We start from the raw sequence: 23,190 nt of genomic DNA on the forward strand, positions 1-23,190 counted from the left end.
TTAATCCCAAATATATATGTACACCTAAATAATACAACATTTAGCTTTACTTGGTTTTGAATAATATAGAAATGATATCCTATTATATGTAGTCTTCTGGGACTTGATACCTTAATTAACATTATAGAAATACAATCTACCCAGATTATGTCTAGCAGTAGTTCATTCATTTCACGGCTGTATAACATCACAGTGTGTAAATCAACCACAATTTAGTCATTTTCCTTTTCGGATTTTTACTACTAACATGTTAGTGTCACTCTTCTGGTCATTTTTCTGAGGACATTTATACAGTTTTCTTTCTAAAAATTTGAATATTATACATACTTTCATGTGACCTGTTCCTCCCCCTACTGAGATCTTGCGAACATAGTCCCATTTTGATAAACATTCTTCTGTGATGTAAACTTAAATGGCTCATAGTATTCCATCATACAGTTACCACAGAGTTTTATTTAACCTCCCCCAATTGTTGGATGTCTGGATTGCTTATAATTTTTGTTTTTGCTCTGATAAGCATCACGATGTACATAACCCTTGACTCAGCAACTCTCCTTTAAGAGCTTCTCCTAGGTAATTTGTACCCAGTCATGGCCAGGGTGGAACAGACAACACGGTTTGTGCTCCGCAACTTGTGTAGTGTATGTGCTCATCACAGCAATTTTTAGAAGACCAAAAAACAAACAAACAAACAAGCAAAACAAAAAAAAAAAAAACAGAAAGAACCCAATGTCTACTAAAGGAGATAAGTAAGTTATGTATTAAAATTAGAACGTAGACTCACAGCTACTGACATGGAAAGATGTTTACAATTTACTGTTAAGTGGAAATAATGGGTTAAATGGCAGTATGATTTCATTTTGTAAGAGAATAAACGTGCCTCTGAAGGAGGGTGGAAACACATACACCAAAAACCTTATAGCAATTATCTCTAAGTAATGAGTTTATTTGAGATTTTTAACTTTTTCACTTTGCTTGCTTTTATTTTGAAGTATTTTCAACAGTAAAACTTGAATACATGTGTAATAAGATGAATAAATAATGAACTTTCTATGCACAATCATTTAAATTTTTCCTGAATATACTTTCGCACTAAAAGAACTTTGGAAGAAAAAAAGGAAACACCAAGAAGTAAACAAAAATCACACATAATCTTACCCACCTTGAGATAATTAGTTCACAATCTCTAATGTGTTTATTTCTAGTCATTTGTCTCTGATTATATATATTTAAGATAATTGCAATCACACTTTATATAATCTTGTACGCTGATTTTTTACTTAACATTACATAATATCAACATACCATAAATATTTTAATGAAAGAATATTCCAGCACATGGAAATGGCACATTTACTTAATCATGCCCATAAAGTTAGACCCCTAGGTTTTTCTGTTTTTCATTATACCAAATAACTACGTGAGGAACATCTTTGTGCATGAATCATCCACATTTTAGATGAGCTCCTTGAACATATTCACTGAAGTGAAAATACTAAGTTAAAAAGTACCAACGTTTTTATATCCCTTGATATAAATTGCCCAAACCATACTTACTACGTATTTTAAGGCAGCATGGAGTAATAGGGAAAAAAAAGAAGTCAAGATACCTGGATCTCACGCCCATCTTTAGTACTTGCTGTCTAACCTGATTAGGTAAAACTGATATAAAAACATCCATCTTAATAATCAAATAAAAAAAATAGATCCTTCAGTCACCATAAATGTTACTTCCTCAGGAATGCTTTCCTTCACTTTCTAGACTCTCACAGCACCCTATATTTTACTTGTCATTCATGCTCTTGCAATAGCTGATAAATAATTGTTCAATTATTTGTACACTGTCAGTTCAGTGATCTAGGTGATCTTAAGCTCCTTTGAAATATGCCTGGCCCACAGCTGGTGCTCAATAAATATTTGTTGAATGAATGAATGAATGAATGAGTAGATGAATGATGGATGAAATGACAGCACTTTGCAAAATAAGTGACTAGATATTTGGAAGGTATTTCAATTTTAATAATTATTATTATGATTCATTTGTATTACTATGTAGATGATTCCAAATCTTTAAAGATTCCTTGTCTAACCATAATTTCATTATGTAACTTTAATGTTCTTCAAGCCAGCCAGAGGCATGGTAGCCATGTTGCTGGAAGCACCTGGTAGGAGCTGAGATTTGGGAGAACCAAGCTGAGATTAGGGAGAACCAAGATCTCCAGGTAAGCAAGCTGAGAGTCAGGGAGTTGAGTTACAATTAGTTGAATGCAAAGCAGTGGTCAGGAATCTAGGAGGTCAGTGATATTTGAAGAAACAAACAAACTAATGGTAAAAGGTCTAGATAATAAGGTGCAAAGTTGAGAACGGTCAGTGATAAGGGATGAAAGTAGATGGGAGAGAGTCAAATTCCAAGCATCAGTACTCAGAGCATGGAGCTGTGAATATGATTCTAAAGCAAATGGTACTTGAACTCAGTGCTTCCTTAATTATTTCTTCCTTATATTATATTATTTCTGCCCAAATGGTATTAGGAAGTGTTTGTGTCTAGTTCCATATATATGGCAAGGGAATAATAGTAGCTAGTTGAGGAATGAGATCTGTGAATACAAATGGGTTCTGATAGTGAGAGGATGAAGCAAGACCATTTGTAAATAAGATCTGATAATACTTTGAACATAAAATAGGAGCAATCATGCTTTGGCTCCCATAATACTCAACTTGACTTTCAACAGCAGATATTATAGCACAGTGGTTAGGATCATGGACTCTGGCCAACAGGCTAGCTGAGTTCAATAGGCTAGCCAGCTCTATCATTTATTAGTTGTGTCCTTTGGACAAATTACTTCCCCTCTGTGTGTTAGTTTCATCATCTGTAAAACAGGGATAATATTACCTACACCTCAATGGGTTCTTGTGAAGATTAAATGAGGTGATGCACGTAAAGACCTTAGAACAGTGCCTGGACGTAGCAAATGCTATGTTAAGTGTTGTTATTATTATTGTTGTTGTTATTATTAACCAGTCTCATAAGACCAAACAAAAATTGGCAGTATAAGAAATGGAAAAATACACTGTATTAACATACTCTATCTAAAATAATAAACAGTCTCTAAACAGGAGTTTTTTTCATTAAAATAAGAATTTCACTTGCACCTAAGCATAGTTGACTATATAAAAACTATAAACATTAGCAAAGTAGCAAAATTTATCACAGTAATCCCAGCGATGTGTTTATTTTATAGATGTTTTATGAACACTATCTTAAAAAGTTGTAAATAAATACACATTTCCTAATAGCAAAAAAACACTATTAAGCTGCAATACAGTTGATCCACAGAATCTGGTCTATAAGAAGGAAAGCCTTATTAAATTTTCTGAAGCTAATTCTACTGGAAGCAGGATTATTTGTGTTGGAAGACCTGTCTGTGGAAAAATCTGAACATGGAAAGGCTCGGACCTGGGAAGACTCCTTTTAAAAAGGTCTGGACCTGGGGAATGGTCAAGAAGACCTGGACTATGGAACATGTTAGAATACCTGGATATCGTAGACGCTGGAAGACCTGAATGTTAGAAGACCGGTACCCTGGAGACGTTGGAAGACGTGGATATTGAGCCTGCTGTTGGAAGACTGGGTAGTTGTCGGAAGACGTGGAGATGCTGGAAGACGAGCAGATTCCGGAAGATGCAGGGATGCCGGAAGACGCAGAGATGCCGGAAGATTCAGGGATGCCGGAAGATTCAGGGATGCCGGAAAACTCAGAGATGCCAGAAGACGCAGAGATGCCGGAAGACGCAGAGATGCCAGATGATGCAGAGATGCCGGAAGATGCAGAGATGCCGGAAGATGCAGAGATGCCGGAAGATGCAGAGATGCCGGAAGATGCAGAGATGCTGGAAGGCGAGCAGATGCTGGAAGCCCTGGAGATGCTGGAAGCCCTGGAAATGTAGGAAGACAAGGATTTTCTGGAAGACGTGGCTTAGTTGGAAGACGTGGATGTTCTGGAAGACGTGGATTTTCCGGAAGACGTAAATTTGTTGGAAGACGTAGGTAGGCTGGAAGACATGAATTTGATGGAAGACACACAGCTTTGTTGGAAGACAAGGATTTGCTGGAAGACGTGGATTCTGGAAGCCATGGATTTTCAGGAAGACATGGATTTTCTGGAAGACTTGGAGGTCATTGGAAGACATGGATTTCCTGGAAGACATTTTTTTTTTTTCTGGAAGACGTGGATTTTCAGGAAGACCCGAATTGTCCGGAAGACCTGGATTTTTTGGTGGAAGACGTAGATTTGCTGGAAGACCTGGAGGTTACTGGAAGACGTGGATTTTCCGGAAGACGTGGATCTCTAGGAAGACGTATATTTGTTGGAAGACCTGGATTTAGTGGAAGACATAAATTTTCTGGAAGACGTGGCTTTATTGGAAGATCTGGATTTATTTAGTGGAAGACATAAATTTTGTCTGGAAGACGTGGACTGACTGGAAGACTGGATTTGGTGGAAGACATGGATTGACTGGAAGACCTGGATTTTTCCGGAAGATATGGATTTGACGGAAGACATAGATTTTTCTGGAAGACGTGGATGGAGTGGAAGACCTGGATTTCTTTCTGGAAGACATCAATTGACTGGAAGACCTGGATTTTTCTGGAAGACATAAGTTAGCTGGAAGACTTGGATTTGGTGGAAGACATAGTTTTTTCTGGAAGACGTGGATTGGCTGGAAGACCTTGAAATTGCTGGAAGACGTGGATTGTCTGGAAGACCTTGAAAACATTGGAAGACATAGATTTTCTGGAAGACGTGGATTTTCCTGGAAGATGCAGTTGTTGTGGAAGACCTATAATTACTGGAAGACATGGATTATCTGGAAGACGTGAATTTTCTGGAAGACTGGGATTATCTGGAAGACTTGATGCTGTTGGAAGACTTGGGAGTTGCTGGAAGACCTGGAGTTGTTGGAAGACCTTGACACTGGCGCCATTGGAAACCCTGGACATTGGAGACATTGGAAGCACAGGATGTTGGAGACATTGGAATCCTTGGATTTTGTGGACATTGGTTATTCTGGATACTGGAGACTTTGGAGACCCTGAATGTTGGAATTCATGGGTATGGGAAACCCTGTACCTTGGAGGCCCTAAACATTGGAAGATATAGACAATAGAAGATATAGGCATTTAGAGACCCTAAAATTGGAAGCCCTGGATATTAGGAGACATTTGGAAAACATGGGTATTGACACATTCATGTTGAGACATAGAATTTGGAAGCTGTAATTTTTATGATGCTGGAAGTCACGGATTTTGGCAGCCCTAGACAGGAGATTTGGATTAAGATGTCAGGATGTTAAAAAACTTAGCCATTCAGACATTGGGGATGTTGGAACACTTAAACATTAGAAGACCAGGTTCTTGGAAATATCGAAAGACTTGGATGGTGGAACTTGTGATAATGAGACACTATAAAACAAGAATTTAGGAGACACAGAAGGTTGTATGACTAAATTATGTAAGCACTGGAAGATATTAGAAGAGCTGGACTTGGACACAATGAAACACGTGGACTCTAGAAGACCTCTATATAGGAGACACTGGAAGATTGGAAACATAGAAAAATCAGAACTTAGAACTCTGGACCCAGAAAGACAAGACCTGGATCTTGAAGACTGTTGGAGAAAGCAGAGGACATAGACTTTTAATTTCCCTGGTATTGAGGAGATTAGAAAACCCACACTGGAGATGCTTCAGGCCAGAGAATGGAAGACATGGGTGTTGTAACATTTAGAAGATCTGGCAATTGGAGATGTTGGAAGCTATGGTGCTCAGAAAACCTGATGTCAGAGACACTAAAGAACTGAAAGGCCCAATCTTAGAGATGTTAGAAGGTCATGTTGACAGATACTGGCAATGTTGAAAGACTTTCACATTAGGACCTGATATGACATTTAAAGAACTATCAGAAGGCTACTGTAATAGTCTTTATGACTATGACATCTCTTTCCCTAACAATCAAAACACAGAGAAAGGACATTTTAAGAAGGCAACAAAGAGGAAGCAGGAAATTCAAGTAAAAGCAGGTAGTTTGAATGGGTTGGAACCTATTTTCATGGTCTCTGTGAACTAGCTTTCTAGGTCCATCTTGTTTGACAGGAGGGAAATGATGAATTATCAAAGAATAAGCAGTATCAAGGTTTGGAAATTACTTGGCTTTAGAAAGGAGTCAGCAAATGTTTTCTACAAATAGTTAAGTTTTTTTTAAAGATTTTATTTATTTATTTGACAGACAGAGATCACAAGTAGGCAGAGAAGCAGGCAGAGAAAGAGGAAGGGAAGCAGGCCCCCTGCTGAGCAGAGAGCCCGATGTGGGACTCGATCCCAGGACCTTGGGATCATAACCTGAGCCGAAGGCAGCGGCTTAACCCAGAGCCACCCAGGCGCCCAAATAGTTAAGTTTTTAAAGACCATGTGGTTTCTATTGCAACTACTCAACTCTGTCATTATAGTGTAGCCATAAAACAAGTGTTTATGGTTGTTTTGCAATAATATTTTATTTTAAAAAAAAGTTGGACCAGATTTTAATCAAGGGCCCTAGTTTTCCAAGCCCAACTCTTTATGCCAAATCTAGGGTATAGTAAGTATTCAGTACATTCCAGGCAGGCAATCACATGCAAAAGAATGGACAGAGTACTTTGTAACCTGGTGGTTCATAAACATACCATGTATGTGATAATGCTCAGGACATGAGACTAGCAAGAACCTAAGAATGGAGTTTAGATCTCCACTTACTTGTTTCAGGGAACTAACAAGGATATTTGTCTTCAGAGCCAAAATTAAATGGGGAGCATCCAGGACCCCAGGCAAGAGGGGATAGGGTTCTGGGCAGATACCCTAATTTGGTAGACTGGAAGCTTAAAAAGAAAATTAAAGAAGAAAGTCATTTTTACGGACTGGGACTATCCTTCCAGGACTAAGCACCACTCAACCCAAAGAGAGGGAGTCTCCAGCGCAGGGCAGACAAGAAGTAGCAAATCCCTCACTCCGTCTCCCATGTGCTTCTCATTAGGGCACTCCTCATACCACTGCCAAGTAATCAGGATCACACCCTGTTTGTAATGATGGAGGAGAAAAGGAAGGAGACTACAGCTTTGTATTCTCATCTCAGGCACTCCGGCTTCAGGTAAGAAGTCTAAATTCTGTTCATACCCACCAGAGCTTAAGTGACAAACTTAGGAGATCAGGGTTGAGTGGCAGGCTGAAGATCCTTAGTGCTGAGTCAGATAGGGCTGAGGAAGACACAGACTATCACATATATTGTATGAAAGAGAACACTGACAAACAAACCCAGTTCCAGTACCCCAGGACTGGGTTGTGATTTAAAGGTGAAGTAGTGGAATATACAGACAATGGGCAGCCACTGAGGCTATATACACTAAGGCATCAAAGACTCCCAGTTAAGACAGTAAAAGGGTTGGGATATGAGTCAGGAGGCCACCATGATAATCCAGGTGAAGTGGTAATGGGGCCTGGAAATAAGGCAGTGACAGCTCTGTTGCTCAACAGACCCAGCACTGGGATTATGATGAATACTCATCATTCTGAAAAGAATGACTTTAAACTTCCTGAATGCTATCAGAATACATGAAATAACCAAGATGTTCAGATGCTAGTTAGGAGGAATTGTCCTCACCAAGTAACACTACGTGGATATCTAATTTTCTCTCAAAAGCAGCTAAGCTAATAACTCGGTGGTTTAACCAAAGTAGGTTCTGCATAGTTTTATCTTTAGCTACTATTAACACAGTGTGACTTCATTATCTCAATAGTGGACCCAAGTGGACGGATTATTTTCTAGAGAATAGGAATACAACCATGTGAAAAAAGTCATTAAAAGTAACCACTATATAAATAAATATCATGCAATGATAACTACATTCTAAATAAGTGATATAAATGAAGCTGCAAGTCAAAGACTAACACAGGGACAAAGGAAGTACTGTGTCAGGTCTCTTTCACAAGCAAGAAAAATACTGAAAATCAATTTTTATTCCTGCTCTCTTCTTAAAACCATCATGCATACGATTTTTGAGAGGAATTAGATAAAATACCAAAATAGTAAAATTTTGCAAAGACAGGAGTAAACTATCATATTTAGCTCTATAATGCTTATAATAACAATAACAATAATGGTGATGATAATAATAATAACATCTAATAGCAACAATTTATTGAGCGCTTGCTATGTGCCAGGCACTGTATTAAGCATTTCTTGTAATCTCATAGCAATCTAACAATGCAGGTATTTTGACCCCATTTTACAGATTAGAAAGTCAAGTCTGAAACGGTTAAGACGCATGCCCACCATCACATAGTTGGTAGCTGGCAGGGACAAGATTGAAGGCAGGTCTGACTCCACAGCCTAGGCCCTGAGCTGACTTGTCACACCCCAATAGCCCAAGGGTTATGGTGCCAGGACTAAGCACCACTCATCCAAAGAGAGGAAGACCCCCCTCGCCCAGGGCAGACAAGAAGCCAGTGGCAAAGCTCCCCTTACCTAAGTCCCATGCTCTTCTCAGTATGGCCCTCATCACATCACTGCCAACTGACCCAGAGCCAACTCTGGGTGTTTGCAAAAATAGGTTAATTGTATCACTGGCTTTACATAGTAGTGTAAGAGGAAGTGCGATGTCTGAAGCACAACTAGATTCATATTTAACTCCTCAACATTCATTGTTCGTGTTAATGAAATGTACTGTTTAGCCTTTATTTGATGTTATGGCTCCCAAGAGCATATATACTCTGTCCATGCCACAATTTATTTCTGGATTCTTAAACAAACATAGAGCACTGACATCAAGACCATTAAAAGGTAACTCTATGTAAAGTTCAGTGATCAGTTATTCCATAGCACAAACATGGTTCACACACCCCTTTAGACTACACACACTCTCGAAGCCCTTTATCAGCCTTCAGGTGGCAGCAGCTCTGAAATCCAAATGTGTGCATTTGCAAATGTGTGCAGAACCTCCTCTGCATTTTGAACTTAAAAGATCTTAAACAAACAAAAGGTTCTTTTGAAATGTAACACCGGTTTTTTAATATTCTCTACAAAGTTCAGCAACTTGGGCTGCTCTTTCTCCCCACCTCCTTTTCCATTCTTTTCTTTTTGTCAGCGGTAAAGTATGTCTGTAAAGAAGAAAACTGCTAGGCACTTCGTAACACTAAACCCAAGAATTTACCAGAACCGTTTGATTCCACCCAAATTGTGTATAAAATCTTCTAAAAGAAATTTCAGCTTGTCAATTTCGGGGACTATTCTTAATTTGAAAAAGGAAAAAAAGAAACACCCAGTTATATGCACTTCTATTTCTACCACTTTGCCTGTACCAACTTTCAAATTCACCTGTAAGTTCTGCTGACTTGTTAAATTCAGCCATGTTGAAATGTTCTGGCTTTTATCCTCATCAATGATACTTCTTAGATTATTTTAACTGGGTATTACCTTAAACAAGAATTAGATTTATCTTAGTAATGTATTTCAAAAGGCCTGGTCCCTAGACAAAAGTTTGCATCTATCAAGTCAAAGTCTAGGCATCCCTCTGACAACTAAATCCATACAGTAGTCAGTTTCCCATTGTATTATTTTATATTAATGGTTCCCAGTTGATGCTCTCCAACTTAAATTTGATTTCTCTAATTCTAGTCAAATTAAGAGAAAAATTTCCAAGGCAATAATCTCAGTGAATGGTAAAATTTATCAGGAAACTACATTCTCTAAAGGCATATGGAAGCATTGATTAAACTGGTAAAATAATCATTGACTTAAAACTATTTACCTCTAGATATGATTAAGAATACACCAATTATCCATGGAACCTTGGAACAGCAACCCTGACACAGAGTTCTCTCTGCTTTGGTTTATGAAAACAATAGCTACAACATGTTAAGGTGTTTTCCTCATAATATCTATTATTTTCCCCAAGCCCTGTAACTCAGAAGAAAAAGAACAATTACTACAAATAAACTCATAGGAGGCCCTCTCTGTCTTTCCTTTCAGGAAATTGATGTGGTGTTTGTTTCTTTTTTTTCTATGCCTAACTCTCTTTTCTGGAAGGGACTAAACCAAGGTCAAACTTGAACCAGAAGCCACCATTTTTAAAACATCAAGAACACAGCGCAGCGACACTACTACTTACCTTGGTCTCTATGAAAGGGCTCAGGTACACTCAAGAAGACTGAAGCAGCTTTCTCTCAAGGTAACAATGCCAGAGATAGAGGGACCTTGGAGACCAAGTGGTCCTAATCTCTCATTTGATGGGTAAGGAAAGAGTAGGGTGGTTTGAATAAAACCATCCATTGAGCTAGTAGTAGAGCCAAAATTTGGAATAAAGTTTCCCTAGATCCTGGGTCCACCACCATTTGCATTATATTTTCTATTACAATTCTGTTTAGACTTAGAGCAGCAGTTAGCAGCCATGGCTGTATATTAAAAAAAAACAGTTGAGGAGCTTTCAAAATTTACAGATGCTGACCCCATCCCTGATTCAGCACATCTAGGGGCAGGTCCCAGAACTCTGTATTTTTCAAAGCTCCCTAACATGATCTGGATGCGTTGAGAACTGCTATGGCTTAGAGCAGGCATGTAGGCTTCTCTGGCACTGTGGGGGGGCGGGGGTCACTAGAACCGCAGCACCTGAAAACGAGTTTTCAAGTCTCATCTGCCTCTTTTGAACCTACTGAGGAATATCTGTCATCTCAACTGTAACTATGCGAGCAAGCCCTTTTAACTTTTGTATTTTTTTCCCCTTTCCTCTGCTCACTTCAAACTCAAGTATAGCTAGGCTATCGTTCAGACCTCCAGGCTGGGGGTGGGGGGAATGATTGGATTTCCACCACCCTAAGGGAAGAAGTTTCAGTCAGAACCCCTTTCCCGGAGGATATTCAGATGTTCAGATTCCTGGGAAGACCAGATATGAGAACAGAGATCAATGGAAATGAACTCTAGCAGCATCTACTCCTCAATTAGATGCCAGAGTAAATGCAGGAGTCCATTGTCATTGCACTGCCCTTCGAGACTGACCCATAGCTACCTCATACAACCGCTGCAAAGCAAGTTCACTGATACCAAACCAGGTAAAGGGCAAGGGTCTGGATTCTTTCTGCTGCAAGAGCAAGTTGGGCTTAAACAGAATTAAAATAAATTTCAGGAGCGAGAGTACAAAATCAGATTGTGCAACCAAGTAGAGTAACTCCCCTCCCTAGGTATGAGAGTTGAGTTCCTGAAACTCTCGCTGTAGAGGAATTTCTGTTGGAGGGACTCACGAGCTTTGGGGGAAAACTGGGGGCAGGGAAGGGAGTATTAGGACAGCCCAGACCATTGGTCTGTTCACTCAAATAAAACACAAAGTAAACTGAAGCTTGTTGGTATTTTCCTAATTTTGCATCAGCAATTGTGATTAGTGGGCAATTAATTTCTATTTCTCTCCGATCTCAAGGTGAACACAAGCATGCATCAATACAAATGCTGGTCATCACAGCAGATATGGGGAAAGAAGCCAGACACTTGGGTTTTGTCTGGAGATAAGCTCTTCTGCGCTGCTTTCATCTTCTGGCACGTGGATCAGCACGTCATCAGAGAGAGCTGTCGGAGTCTGCATCCCAAGGCTCGACTCTCAGTGTGTGGCCTTTCCGCATCTTGTGGAACGGGTTTGAATGACAAGGCCCGAAGGTCCAGCCTCTTCTCCCCTGTTGAAGCAAACAGAGAGAAAAGACTTACTGGCTTTCATTTGAAGCTTTCTTATTACTGCTTTATAGGGTTGTGGGTAATCATTTAAATCTTGCCTGTAGGTCAATAAATACTCTGTCGAAGGATGTCTTTCCTTCGAACCATTACAGCCTTTGGATTTGCAGAGAGGCTGCTTCAGCATTCTTCGAGTTCTGGATGTTAACCTACGCTGACCTCTTTTATCAATTTTTGATATGATCACATCTCTGAAAGATTTCTCAACTGTCTTCTGAGGGTGAGAATCCAACAGTTCAGCAAAATGGCACTTCATTCGAGCTCTTCAAATCCTCAACCCCCCAAATGTTTCCCGGATGCACTTTCGATTTCTTCTACCATTTTCCTCAGTCAGTTTCTTCCGGTTCTCAGGCAGCTTCACGACCGGCTTCCTCTGCCAGCCATTTCTTGTCACACAGACCATGGCGTTTCTCGAACCTATCCAACCTACCCATTATTCGCCATGAATGCTACAGTGTTTTGTCCAGATCGAAATTTAAAGGAGCATTTTTGTGATGCTCACTAGCCAATGACGCCTACAGGAGGAGGCCCCATTCGGCTCTCTCTGTTAGAAGCCAGCCATGCCCATCTTTTTCCATTGTCCCTGTTTTGACATTTCAAGCTATGTATGATTGTCCTCAATGAGTCCGCTGTGCCCCTCCATACACTGGCCCTAATAGCTTCCTCATTTTTATTTACTGTGCAAATTAGAGATGTATTAATACCCCCAAAATGCCCTACAGAGGTCTTGGTTTCACCGTTATCAAGCATTTCAAGAACTTTCGTTTTGTTTGCTATTGATAGCACTCTTCTTGCCCTCGTTGCTCTGCTTGCATTTCTATCATCTGTGTTCTGGCTTTGCTGCTTGAATGCCATTCTTAACCAAATTACACAAATTCACAAGTATTGAAAGTATTTAGATCACTGAACAGGACATGACGCTAACCTGTGATATATACGAAGCCAAGGACAACACTCACAAGACAAATAAGAAAAGCAAAACAGCTTTTGGATGACAACACGTGTATGTGTGTGATCAATGGCCGTAGAGGGAAGGACAGGCAGAAGACCAAGGGCAGAAGCAAGCAACCCCAGTGTTGGTCTTGTCCCATGAGATCATCAGCAAGATGACATGATGGTGACTTGAACCTGCATATTGTTCCAAAACTCTCCAAGGTACACACTAGGTCAACTCAAAGTTTGTATGACATTGACTTGCAGTTGCTACATGACCACGGAACTCGGGAGTTAAGGTCAGGCCACCGGGCTCAGCCAAGAAGGACAAATATCACCATCTAGGAGAAAGCAGACACAGAAATAGGAAATGAAGTATGGAACAGAGGCAGACTGCCTGAGCAGCTTTTACCTTAGCAAGGAAACAGAAACTTGGAAGAATAATCATACATGCCAAATTGCCCTTACAAAGGCTGTACCAATTTGTATGCTTGCTAACAGTGGGTAAGAGTCCTTTTCTCCCGTATGTTCACCAACATGAAATATTACCAATCTTCATAATTTGTGCCAAACAGAAGGTGAATAACAAGGTAGCTCATTTTTGTGTTAATTTTCATTTCTTTAATCGCCTTTCCATATGGTGAGTCATTTCTATTTCTTCATCTTTAAATTGTCTGTTTATATCCTTTGCCCACTTTAAAATGTTTTTCTTGCTGATTTGTAGGCACTATTAGCATAGGCAGGAACTCTTATTTTTAACTCTATGTTGCAAATGTTTTGTCTGAGCTTGTCATTTACTTTTTAACTTTGTCTTTTGCCATCAAGATGGTTCAAATACTTACGTAGTCAAATGTTTCATGCCTTGCTTTGAAAAGGCTTCTCCTCCCTAAGATGATAAAAATATGTTCATGTACTTTCTTTCATTATTTTTACAGCTCTGTGGTGTTAATTCAAGGTATGGAGGAAAGGATGGACTACTCAGTGAATAGTGTTGGAATAAATGATGGTCCATCGACAAGAATGTCAGAAGGCCTCTCCCAATGGCATTTCCCCTCTGTACTAGAGACAGGGGCTCTGGTAGAGTCAGAGCCCCAAGATGACCAAGTTGGAGGCTCAAGTCGATTCCAGCTGATGGCCCAGTGTTCTCTGGAGATCAGCATAGCTTGAGGAGGGGAGTGTTTCCAGATGAATCATTAATTACTATACATTTTGCTGGCTTAAGTTCTGTTCTGCTACCGATCTATACTCCTGCCTTATATCAACTGAGGGACAGTTGATATAAGTTCCAGTTCTCAGATCTCTGAGCTTCAGATAATGGCTTCACTACTAATGAACAGTCACTCACAGTTCTGGCACAACTGGAGAAACTTGGATATGAGGAGGCTGCTGACTCTATAGGTACAATCACAGAACCATGGTAATATCGGCAAATACTTTTTTGGGGGGAGGAGGAGAGCTGAAGCAAATACACATATAACTAGTCACACTTATTTTATGAAAAAAGGTTAACAATTGTTCATTCCAGGTGGTTCGGAGGTAGGCGTGCATTTCACTATCTCCCTTCTCTGGAGATCTGAACATTCTCATAATAAAAAGTGTGTGTATGTGTGTGCAAGCACATGGGTGCATGAGGTAATAATCTCATATCTCTTGGGTCCATGTTGGGCACTAGCACATAGGTGTCAATGGCTTTTCAGGTTAAATACAAGACTCAAAATGACAACAAAAGAACACCCTCTCTCTCCCTCTGCCCCGTCCCCACTCGTGCGTGCGTGCACGCTCTCTCAAGTAAATAAATAAGTGAAGTCTTTTTAAAAAGAGGTGGAGATGTATGAAAGGAAATAAGGAGCAAACAAGAGCATAAAAACGGATGACGCAGGGCAGGGCGAATGACTATGTTTAACCAAATCCCTGGTTCATTCAACCGACTTTCAAATGATGGAATGTACCTTCTACCCACAACATTCACTTTGGGTCAGAGCTTCACCTTGTGTTCTCTGCCCTTGCTAAGGATATGTCACTTTTGTTAAGATGCTGGCACCCAGCCAATGTGAAGAGTAAAGCCCCTGAAATAAACATCCTGTTACTTTTCAGTTCCGCTAACTGTACAGAGACCGGAAGCTGTGCGCATTCCTTCACAAGGTATGGTTCTCAAGTACATTTATCTCAAGGGCTGAGGATGTCACATCCTTCCTCTAGTCCTTGTGCTGTCTCAAGGAGAAATAGAGCCTAGCTGACAGAGCTTTGAGTTGAAGCCCACACAGCTCAAGTGCCCCCAAAGGGCAGGAAGATCTCAGGATGTTTTTTCCGTTGGTGGCATTTCAACACGGAAGAACAAGGACTTTCTTGACAGGCCACACCCTGTGAGGACTTGTCTGGACAACCCAGAGTGAGTTCTTCGCAGCCTCCTCTGTGAAAGGGCCTTTGGTTTCAAGGGGTTTGCTGTCATACAAGCTGTGTAGAGCTATCTGTCTCCCCCTTCACAAAGCGTAAAACACACACACTCAAGTGGCAAGCTCAAAAAGTAAAGACCATCTGAATCATTAAACATTTTGGAGAACAGGGCAAGTGAGTGGGAAGGAAGTGGAGGTAGAGGCAGGAAATGCTCAGAAAAATGAGATGAGGATGAAAGACAGGGTAGGGTGGATGAAGTGGACAGAAAAACACAAAGCTGGGAAGTCTGTTGAAAGAAATCACAGAAGGCCTCAGATGGCAGAAATCCTTGGTGAGACGGAGTTATGTTTAACTGTCCTCATATTAATGAAAGGGTTTTTTGCAATAAATAAAAAATTTAGGAGCGCCTGGGTGGCTCAGTGGGTTAAAGCCCCTGGCTTCGGCTCAGGTCGTGATCTCAGGGTCCTGGGATTGAGCTCCGCACCGGGCTCTCTGCTCGGTGAGGAGCTTGCTTCCCCCCTCTCTCTGCCTATCTCTTTGCCTACTTGTGATCTCTCTCTCTCTCTCTCAAATAAATAAATACAATCTTTTAAAATAAATAAATAAATAAATAATTTACAAAGATGTTTAGGATAAAGCAGATCTGTTCTTCCTTGTTACTAGGTCTCAGCACACACATTCCTAGGAGAAAAAGTCCTATTTGTGTCCTAAATAATTTAGGTATATCGTGCTGGTATTTATTGTCACATTGCTATTTTGTTCTTGCTATTTTAATGTTTGATAACTACAGTTACAAAACATCTTCTTTCCTTCCATGGTTCGATGGGTCATTAATCAAATAGACAGCCACAAGTTTTTAATAATAATGTATTTTTCACATTAATATTTCATGGGAAATCATGCATATTTCTTACTGGATCCAAATATTTTTTTTATTTTATTTATTTATTTGACAGACGGAGTGGATCCAAATATTTTTTATAGCTCTGAAAATTCTCTCCGCCCCAAAAAGTCCAAAGGATTCTATGCAGCGACAGTGCCCTCTGCTGGTTACAGGGTGGAACAGCTACCCCACGACAGGGAAAGAATGCAACCACCTTGGTGGTGGGCCATGCACCCTGCAGGACAAGGCCCCGGAAGTCCACATTTCCTCAGTTTCCTCCAGTTTTGTACTAAGAATGTTGACTCAATACCTCCTTGAGGTAAGCAAACTCGTTTCAAATGGCCAGGAATTGGGCAAGTGATCCCGCGAATTCCTCTTTTTCCCTGGTCTTTTGAGGAACTGGACACACCCAAAGCTTCCAAAGATTTTTTTTTTTTTTTTAAAGAAAAGGCACATGCATTTGAACAATAGTTCCTGATCTCCTTAATGTGCTCTTCCTCTTTACCTCATTTTCACTGCCCTGTGTCAGACAAGAGGGAGGAACCCTTTAAGGAATCCAGCTGCCGGTCCTAATGGCCTTCCACGTCCCAACTTGAAATATAACTAGGCCACCTCCTCAGCTGGGCCAGATGTGCCCTTTGTCTCTGTCTTAGCCATGAGGACAACAAACACCACAAGGTCAGCATAAAACGGTTCTAGGGGATAATGACAACTGAAAGCCACTTGGGGCCAGTGCCCCACGCTGGCTGCGGGTGAGAGTTGAATGAGGTATAATAAAGGGGAGATGCGCTGTAAATCACAGAGCATCGTCCTCATTAAACATGCTCGTATCGCTGCAAATTCAGACCGAACTGCAGTACCAGGAAATGCTCGTGGCCGGCTAGAGAGAAACAAGGTGTCCCCAAGCACAGAAGAATCCCTCTTTCTGCAAAATAATTTCCCCAGTCCTTCCCTGCTGCTTGTGGTTCCTTTACAATGTTTACATTCATCCCAATTCTGAATGGGTTCCTAAACCCATTAAGGGAGCACAGCTTCCTCTTGTGCCTTACTTCTGTGGGGTTTTGCTGCTTCCAATGCAGAGCTTTGCAACCTGGGGCTCTTGCAAAAGCTCTTACCTTCGGTCTCCTCCCAACTCCGTACTGTTCTAATGGCCTGAGTGAGCCAAGAACGGGGCTTGCTCCTGGAGGCACAGAGAGGCGAAGCAGCAGTGCCTCCTTTCTGCCGCCCGGCCAGGGAGTTATGCACACGATAAAAACCCAACTCACTGCACACAAAGAGCCAATGTGAAGTAGGACAGAGGTTCAGGCCTTGGGAGCAGAGGGAGAGGAGGGAATCACTTTGGAGTTGATTTGCAGAGCCCGGAATTAGGATGAGGCCAGTGTGGCTAAGTGGTGTCACATCAGGGTCAGATCGTGTCTTTATTTCACATTCTCATGTTCTGTTCATCATGGGATTTTTCTCCATTAACTTTGAATAGATACTGCGTTAATTTTTATCCTAATTACTGGGTGTCTTGGTGCGCCCCACCCCCGCGCCCCGCACGCGCCTTTAATTTTGCGCCCAAGGTGCCTCGCTCGATTTGCCCCGAGCAAATCGGGCAATTGGAAAAAATTGGGCATTGGCGTGAGGGATACTTGAGGGCCTTAATTTTGCAGCTAGAAAAGAGGTAAACGGCCGCCCCGGGCTACCGCAGTTCGTGGGGAGCGGGAGGCCCGCAAGGCGAGCTTCGGCGGGGGGTGCGCGGACGGCCGGGAGCCCACGACGCTGCGCTCCCGTCATCGGTCGCAGCCCCCGAGGGAAACAGGCCTGGTGCGAGCTGAATGCCAAAAGGACGTGGCTGTACCTGCTCCGGGACCCTGCAAGCGCCTCTCCTAAACGCCAAGATAACGATCTGCCTGCGGCCGCGCGGGGACGAGGCGTCAGTCCCCGCGCTGCGCCCACCGAAGCCGCGCCCGTCGGCGCCGCCTTGACCACGCGGCCGCTCCGGGGAGGGGGGTCCCCCGGGGCACTCTCGCCGCGCCCGTCGCCCGCCCGACGTCCCCTCTCTCCGCGCCGGGTGGGCCCGTCCGCCGCAGGGATGGGAAGACCGCGTGCGGTCACTTCCCGGACGGTGGCCGCGTGTCACACCGCTCCCTCCACCCCCGGCCCCCGCGGCCCAGCCGGGCCCAGCGGCGGCAGCCGAGAGGCCCTCTCGGTTACCCACGTCAAGGCCAAAGTGTCCAGCTTCCGCAGAGGGCCGTTATTCCGCGGCAAAGTCTCCGATCGCCTGACCGCTTGGGCAGGTGGCCAATCTGAGGACGGCCTCTTGCATCCGGTGTCTTTTCGTGGAAGGTCACCAAGCAAATGAAATCCGTGTCCACCGTTGGTGCAGAAGAGCGTCCTACCGGGGGCGCGCGCAGAAACGAAAACAAGCCGCTGAAGCAAGCTCTGGCGATCGCTGCCCTGGGACCTTGAAACTTCCATCAAGAGGGACGACCCCGTGTTCAGACAAGGGTGGGGGTCTGCGGCGAAGCGGCCGGCAGGAAGCCCAGTCCCCTAGAACACCAGCCTGGGAGCACGGGATCTGCTGTTCCCACGCAGCCCCTTCCTAAGCCCTCAAATTTCTCTGAAGCTCTTCGCAAGTGCCTTTGGGTTTCTTACGAATCAATTAAAATGGCTTGTTCAAGTGAGGCTGGCACTCGGAAAAGAAGCACATACTCCTGGAAAATGGATGTGAAAAAAACGTGTTTATGCCGCGCGGTTGTTTGAATGCACTCAGGTGAGGGGGGATGTGGAGATGCTCGTTTCCCTCAACTCCCTAAAGACCTAGTTCACTTCAGGAGCCCTGACTTCAGATGTTTGGTTATTTTTAAGACCTTAGTAAATGAATGACGGACAAAAGTCCGTAAGTACAAGGACTGCCAGGTTTACCAATAAAAACACAGGTCAGGCGGTAAAATTGAATCCCAGATAAACAAACACTTTGTTAATACAAGTCTGCCCTATGCAATACAGGGAAAAAACTTTTATGTTAAAAATGATTTGTTGTTTAACTGAAATTCAAATTTAACCAGGCGTCCTGTTTTGTTTTGTTTTGTTTCTGGCAACTCTAAGAACAATGCACTCACTACTTGAATTCTTTTTTTTTTAATAGTCAGTCTAACAAACAAGATACAAGGCTATATTGAGAAGTAGGCAAAAATATCACAAACATTCCCAGAAATCTGTCCGCGTTAAAAAAAAAAAATAAGCCACATTGAAATATTTATCATGAAAGCAGTAAAAACGTTTATTTGCATTCATTAAGGAAACTGTGAGCCTGATAGTTAAGACTATTAAGGGTATTAATCCAGGGAGCTACGCATGACTCCTTGGGGAACAAGTGAGGCCTGTTACTACATTTTTGGTATGGTCTTTGAGCTAAAAATGGTTTCTATATTTTTAAATGGTGAAAAAGAATAAAAAGAATAGTATTTTGAGGTAAGCCAAACTTATATGAATTTCAAAATGCATCCATAATTAAAATTTATTGCAACCAGCCATGCCCACTCGTTTTCTCATGTCTCGGTCTATTTGCAAGCTTGCAGCCTGCAAAGCTGAGTCCATTCAACAGAAATGGATCGGCTTGCAAAGCCGGAAATATTTACTCTCTGGCCCTCTACAGAAGCAGTTTGTTGACTCCTGATATGGATGAAACCATTACCTGCAAAGTGGTGTTATAAATAATCGTTAAGTCTGGTAGCTTTAACTCCGACTGGGTTAAACACTTCCTTATTTGCAGAAATTATTTGCTTAGCTGTCCTTTTTTTCCCGGTCAAAAGGATTGTGTTTTCATAGATTCAAAATTTTGGTGAACTGAAAAACAATGGCGTTTGAATGAGATTTGTTTTCACAATACAGGTGGTCTCCACTTCTCACAAGTTTTAGTTCAGCCTTTGTCCCTGGCTGCACTGCTGGAATACTGTCGCACTTTGTAGGTCTCTGACCTGAACATTGTTTTACCAAGTGGCTCGCCTGCCATCTAGTGGGGAAAGTTATAAGTGAAGTATTATTTACTTAGAAAAACTAACTAGCTAGCGATGGGCTGTAGGACCTTGAATAGTGATGATAATAGTTAATTCCTTACATTTGAACAGCAGCTTGTGATTTACAAAGCATTTCCCCATATAGTATTGTACTTAATCCTCCTTCAGGACAAGTGCTGTGTTCTAAGCGGATCTTCTTTGCCCTATTTTTCAGATGAAGAAAGGAAGTCTGCACATTAGCTTACTCAGGGTCATCCAGGGGGCTCAAACCCAAATGCCATGTTCTGCTCACGAAACTCAACTCGTTTGAACTTAAGTTCCTTTGTTTCTACATGTCTAGCTCTACTCTATGAATGATTTTGAAAATCTAGTTGCCGCAGGGTCATTTATTTAAGGAAACTTCCATGGATAGTGTTTTTAAACAAACATGAGCCATCCAAAATATCCCTTCTCAAGGAAAACAAAATCAAAAGAGGCACACACAATTTTTTCCAGGCAAGTTTTTAATTAGTATCTATCAAAAACAGGATATGAGTTAACATCCATTTTCTAATGAAAGCTGCTGCTTGCTTGACCCTTAGAGGGCTGACTGTTGAATACAGCCACTGGCCACCTTTATATCCTTTTTGATTGAGATCTATACTAATAACTGTTCCAGTGTAATGATTCCCTTACTTTTAGGTCTTCAGAATAATGTTTGCATAGAGCTTTGAGATGGTGAGACACAGATATCTCAAAAGAGATCCATTTTAATTGCTCTGTGTCTCAGGAACTTCCAGAGGCTTGTTGTCAATCTACAAAGGAAACTTTGAGCCTGTTCTGCTAAAGCTCATTCAGGAAGGGAGATTTGTGGGCTCTTCCAGGAGTTACTAAAGTGCCTCTGTCTCGTAACAGCAGCCCGTGTGCTTAGCGCTTAGCGATGACCAGGAACCAGATTCAGTAACCGAAGTTTAGGGCAAGCCCCAAGAGTCACCTTTACGATGACATCCATCTGCTGGATCTGCAGCTGGGCCCACAGAGGGAATATATGAAATCACAGACCACCTGCTAAACACAGCTGTGTACGTCGAGTGTGTCCAAAAATGCACCAAGTGTCAACACAAGAAAGAACAGTTTCTAGAATTTTGCAGATCACTGTTCTCAGGCTGTGCCTGTTTCTTGCGAGCCTGCTCCCAGTGGGAACGCTGCAGAATTACTTGCAAATAGTCATACTTTCATACTAAAATTTCAGCTTGAGATAGGAGTAGGAAAACTGAGGCACCTGGGACATAGGCGTTCAAGTCTTTGATTGCCAGACTTTCTCAGCACCTTACTTTTTTTTTAAGGATTTATTTAGCTATTTGAGAGAGAGAGAGAGAGAGAGAAAGCATGAATCAGGGAGGGGCAGAGGGGGAAGGAGGGAGAGAGAATCTCAGGCAGATTCCCCATCAAGCATGGAGCCTGATGCGGGGTTCAATCCCCTGACCCTGAGATCAAGACCTGAGCCCAAACCAAGAGTCGGACACCCCACCAACTGAGCCACCCAGGTGCCCCCAGCACCACCTTCAGGTTAACAACAGGTAATCTGTATTGTTTGCAAGCTTTTTTGATTATGGGACTTGTACATGATGTGTGCGATCTGTAGACAGAGGAGCCATCCGCAACCCTAGCTTGGACGTGGTCCTGGACCTGTTTTACTGGTTGCCCCCATTATTCTAGAAGATAACACTCTGGTCGGGCCATTTAAACTGCTGAGGCCTGATTATTGATGAGGCTAGTACATGGCTCAACACAGGTGTACCTTAACAGTGATGCCAAGAGGACAGTATGGCTTAGCGCAAGAACTTAGCTCACCACGGCTGCTGCCAACAAGTCCCACGTGCCGTGTGCCCTCCTGCGAGGAGCTGCTGTGGGAGCACCAGCTGCGGGGGGACAGTATTACTGTCAGCCCCATCGTACGGAGGTTCAGACCAAGGCCCAGAGAGGCTAAGAGACTTGCTCAGTTTCATCAGTGGGCTTGAATGGGAAGGGCGCAATATTTGAACCCCACCAGCCCAACCCCAGAGCCCCAACCCCAAAGCAAAGTCAGAAGAAGAAAAGACAGCTGCCGACTCCATGAAGTCCAGCGACCCAGCGTGGCGTCCACTAGCTTCCACGTCTAGCTGCATCTCCTGTTTTCCTTACACGGGGCCATCGCCCAGCTTTGTCCACTCTTGCAGCTCCAAAGGCCTTCCACTAGCAGGCCAGGCCTGTGTTCACGCCCTTCCTGCTGCTGCTTCCCCTCCCTCGCCCCTTCCCCTGTTGAACGTCTACTCAGCCATTAAGGCCCAGCTGCCATTAGACCTCTTAAAAAAAAATATATATATATATATATATATATATATATAATTTATTTATTTGAGAGAGTGAGAGAAAGAAGCAGACTCCCCACTGAGTGGGGAGCCTGACACGAGTCTCGATCCCAGGACCCTGAGATCAGAACCTGAACCACCCAGGTGCCACCCAGGTGCTGCTGGACCTCTTTGCGAAATACTTACCTGAGGCCCCAGCTAGAAGTACACACATTCACCCCTCTATCCTCCCTCACAGCCCTTGGTCTGAAGTTCTCCTAGGGCACTCAGCCCCTTTTACCTGGTATGCATTCACTAGACTCTAAACTCACTAACGAAAGCCCAGCTCAACCTCGGCTTCAACCATGACTCCTTGGTTTCCCAAGTACATTAACCCATAGGTTTCCTCAACGCTTTGTTCTTGCCTTAAGTGTCTCTAACACTGAACCTTACTCCGGCGTGCTGTCATTATTCTGCGCATCTGCCTTACCCCAGAAGGGTAAACTCCTTGAGAGCACTGTTTTCTTTGTCTCTGTATCCTCAGCCTAGCACAAGCTCCTGTTCATTTGCTTGTCGAATGAATAAATGAGTGAGTGAAGCCCTTCCTGAATTCCCCCAGCTGAACACCAATAGCTCCTCGTTCCTTCCTTGTGACATTTTTTAAATCTTTGTTGGACTATAAGCATCTTAAGGTTGGAGCTACGCCTTAGGCATCTCCATGGTTCCATCACTTAGAAGAACTCCTGGTCCAGTACATGAATTCAGTAAATATTTTCTGAATGAATGATTCATCACAACAAACAGAGACCCTTAATGATAGGCTCACAGGTGGTCCTAAAGAATAAGTTTTCAGAATGAGGGCTGGG

The 23,190-nt window shown here is 42.5% G+C and overlaps 1 protein-coding gene and 1 long non-coding RNA gene across 5 annotated transcripts in view; one reads left to right on the plus strand and one right to left on the minus strand.

The window, feature by feature from the left end:
• Positions 1 to 1,109: 1,109 nt before the first annotated feature.
• Positions 1,110 to 4,540, plus strand: CDR1 (cerebellar degeneration related protein 1). Its single transcript, XM_044234595.1, is given in 4 exon segments — positions 1,110 to 4,173; positions 4,175 to 4,210; positions 4,212 to 4,304; positions 4,306 to 4,540. Coding segments are annotated over 4 exon segments (825 nt in total). The 5' UTR covers positions 1,110 to 3,654; the 3' UTR covers positions 4,483 to 4,540.
• Positions 4,541 to 8,029: 3,489 nt separating this feature from the next.
• LOC122897313 overlaps positions 8,030 to 23,190 on the minus strand; it is a 55,129-nt gene continuing 39,968 nt past the window's right edge. For 2 of the 4 annotated variants that reach the window (XR_006382511.1, XR_006382508.1), the window contains exon 4: positions 8,030 to 11,746. This is a non-coding gene — a long non-coding RNA (uncharacterized LOC122897313). Of the gene's footprint in view, positions 11,747 to 12,929; positions 13,076 to 23,190 lie in introns of all 4 variants that reach the window. The other 2 variants (XR_006382510.1, XR_006382509.1) reach the window with 2 other exon arrangements.

The sequence above is a fragment of the Neovison vison genome, chromosome X, assembly GCF_020171115.1.
Source record: "Neovison vison isolate M4711 chromosome X, ASM_NN_V1, whole genome shotgun sequence".
Taxonomy (NCBI): Eukaryota; Metazoa; Chordata; class Mammalia; order Carnivora; family Mustelidae; genus Neogale; species Neogale vison.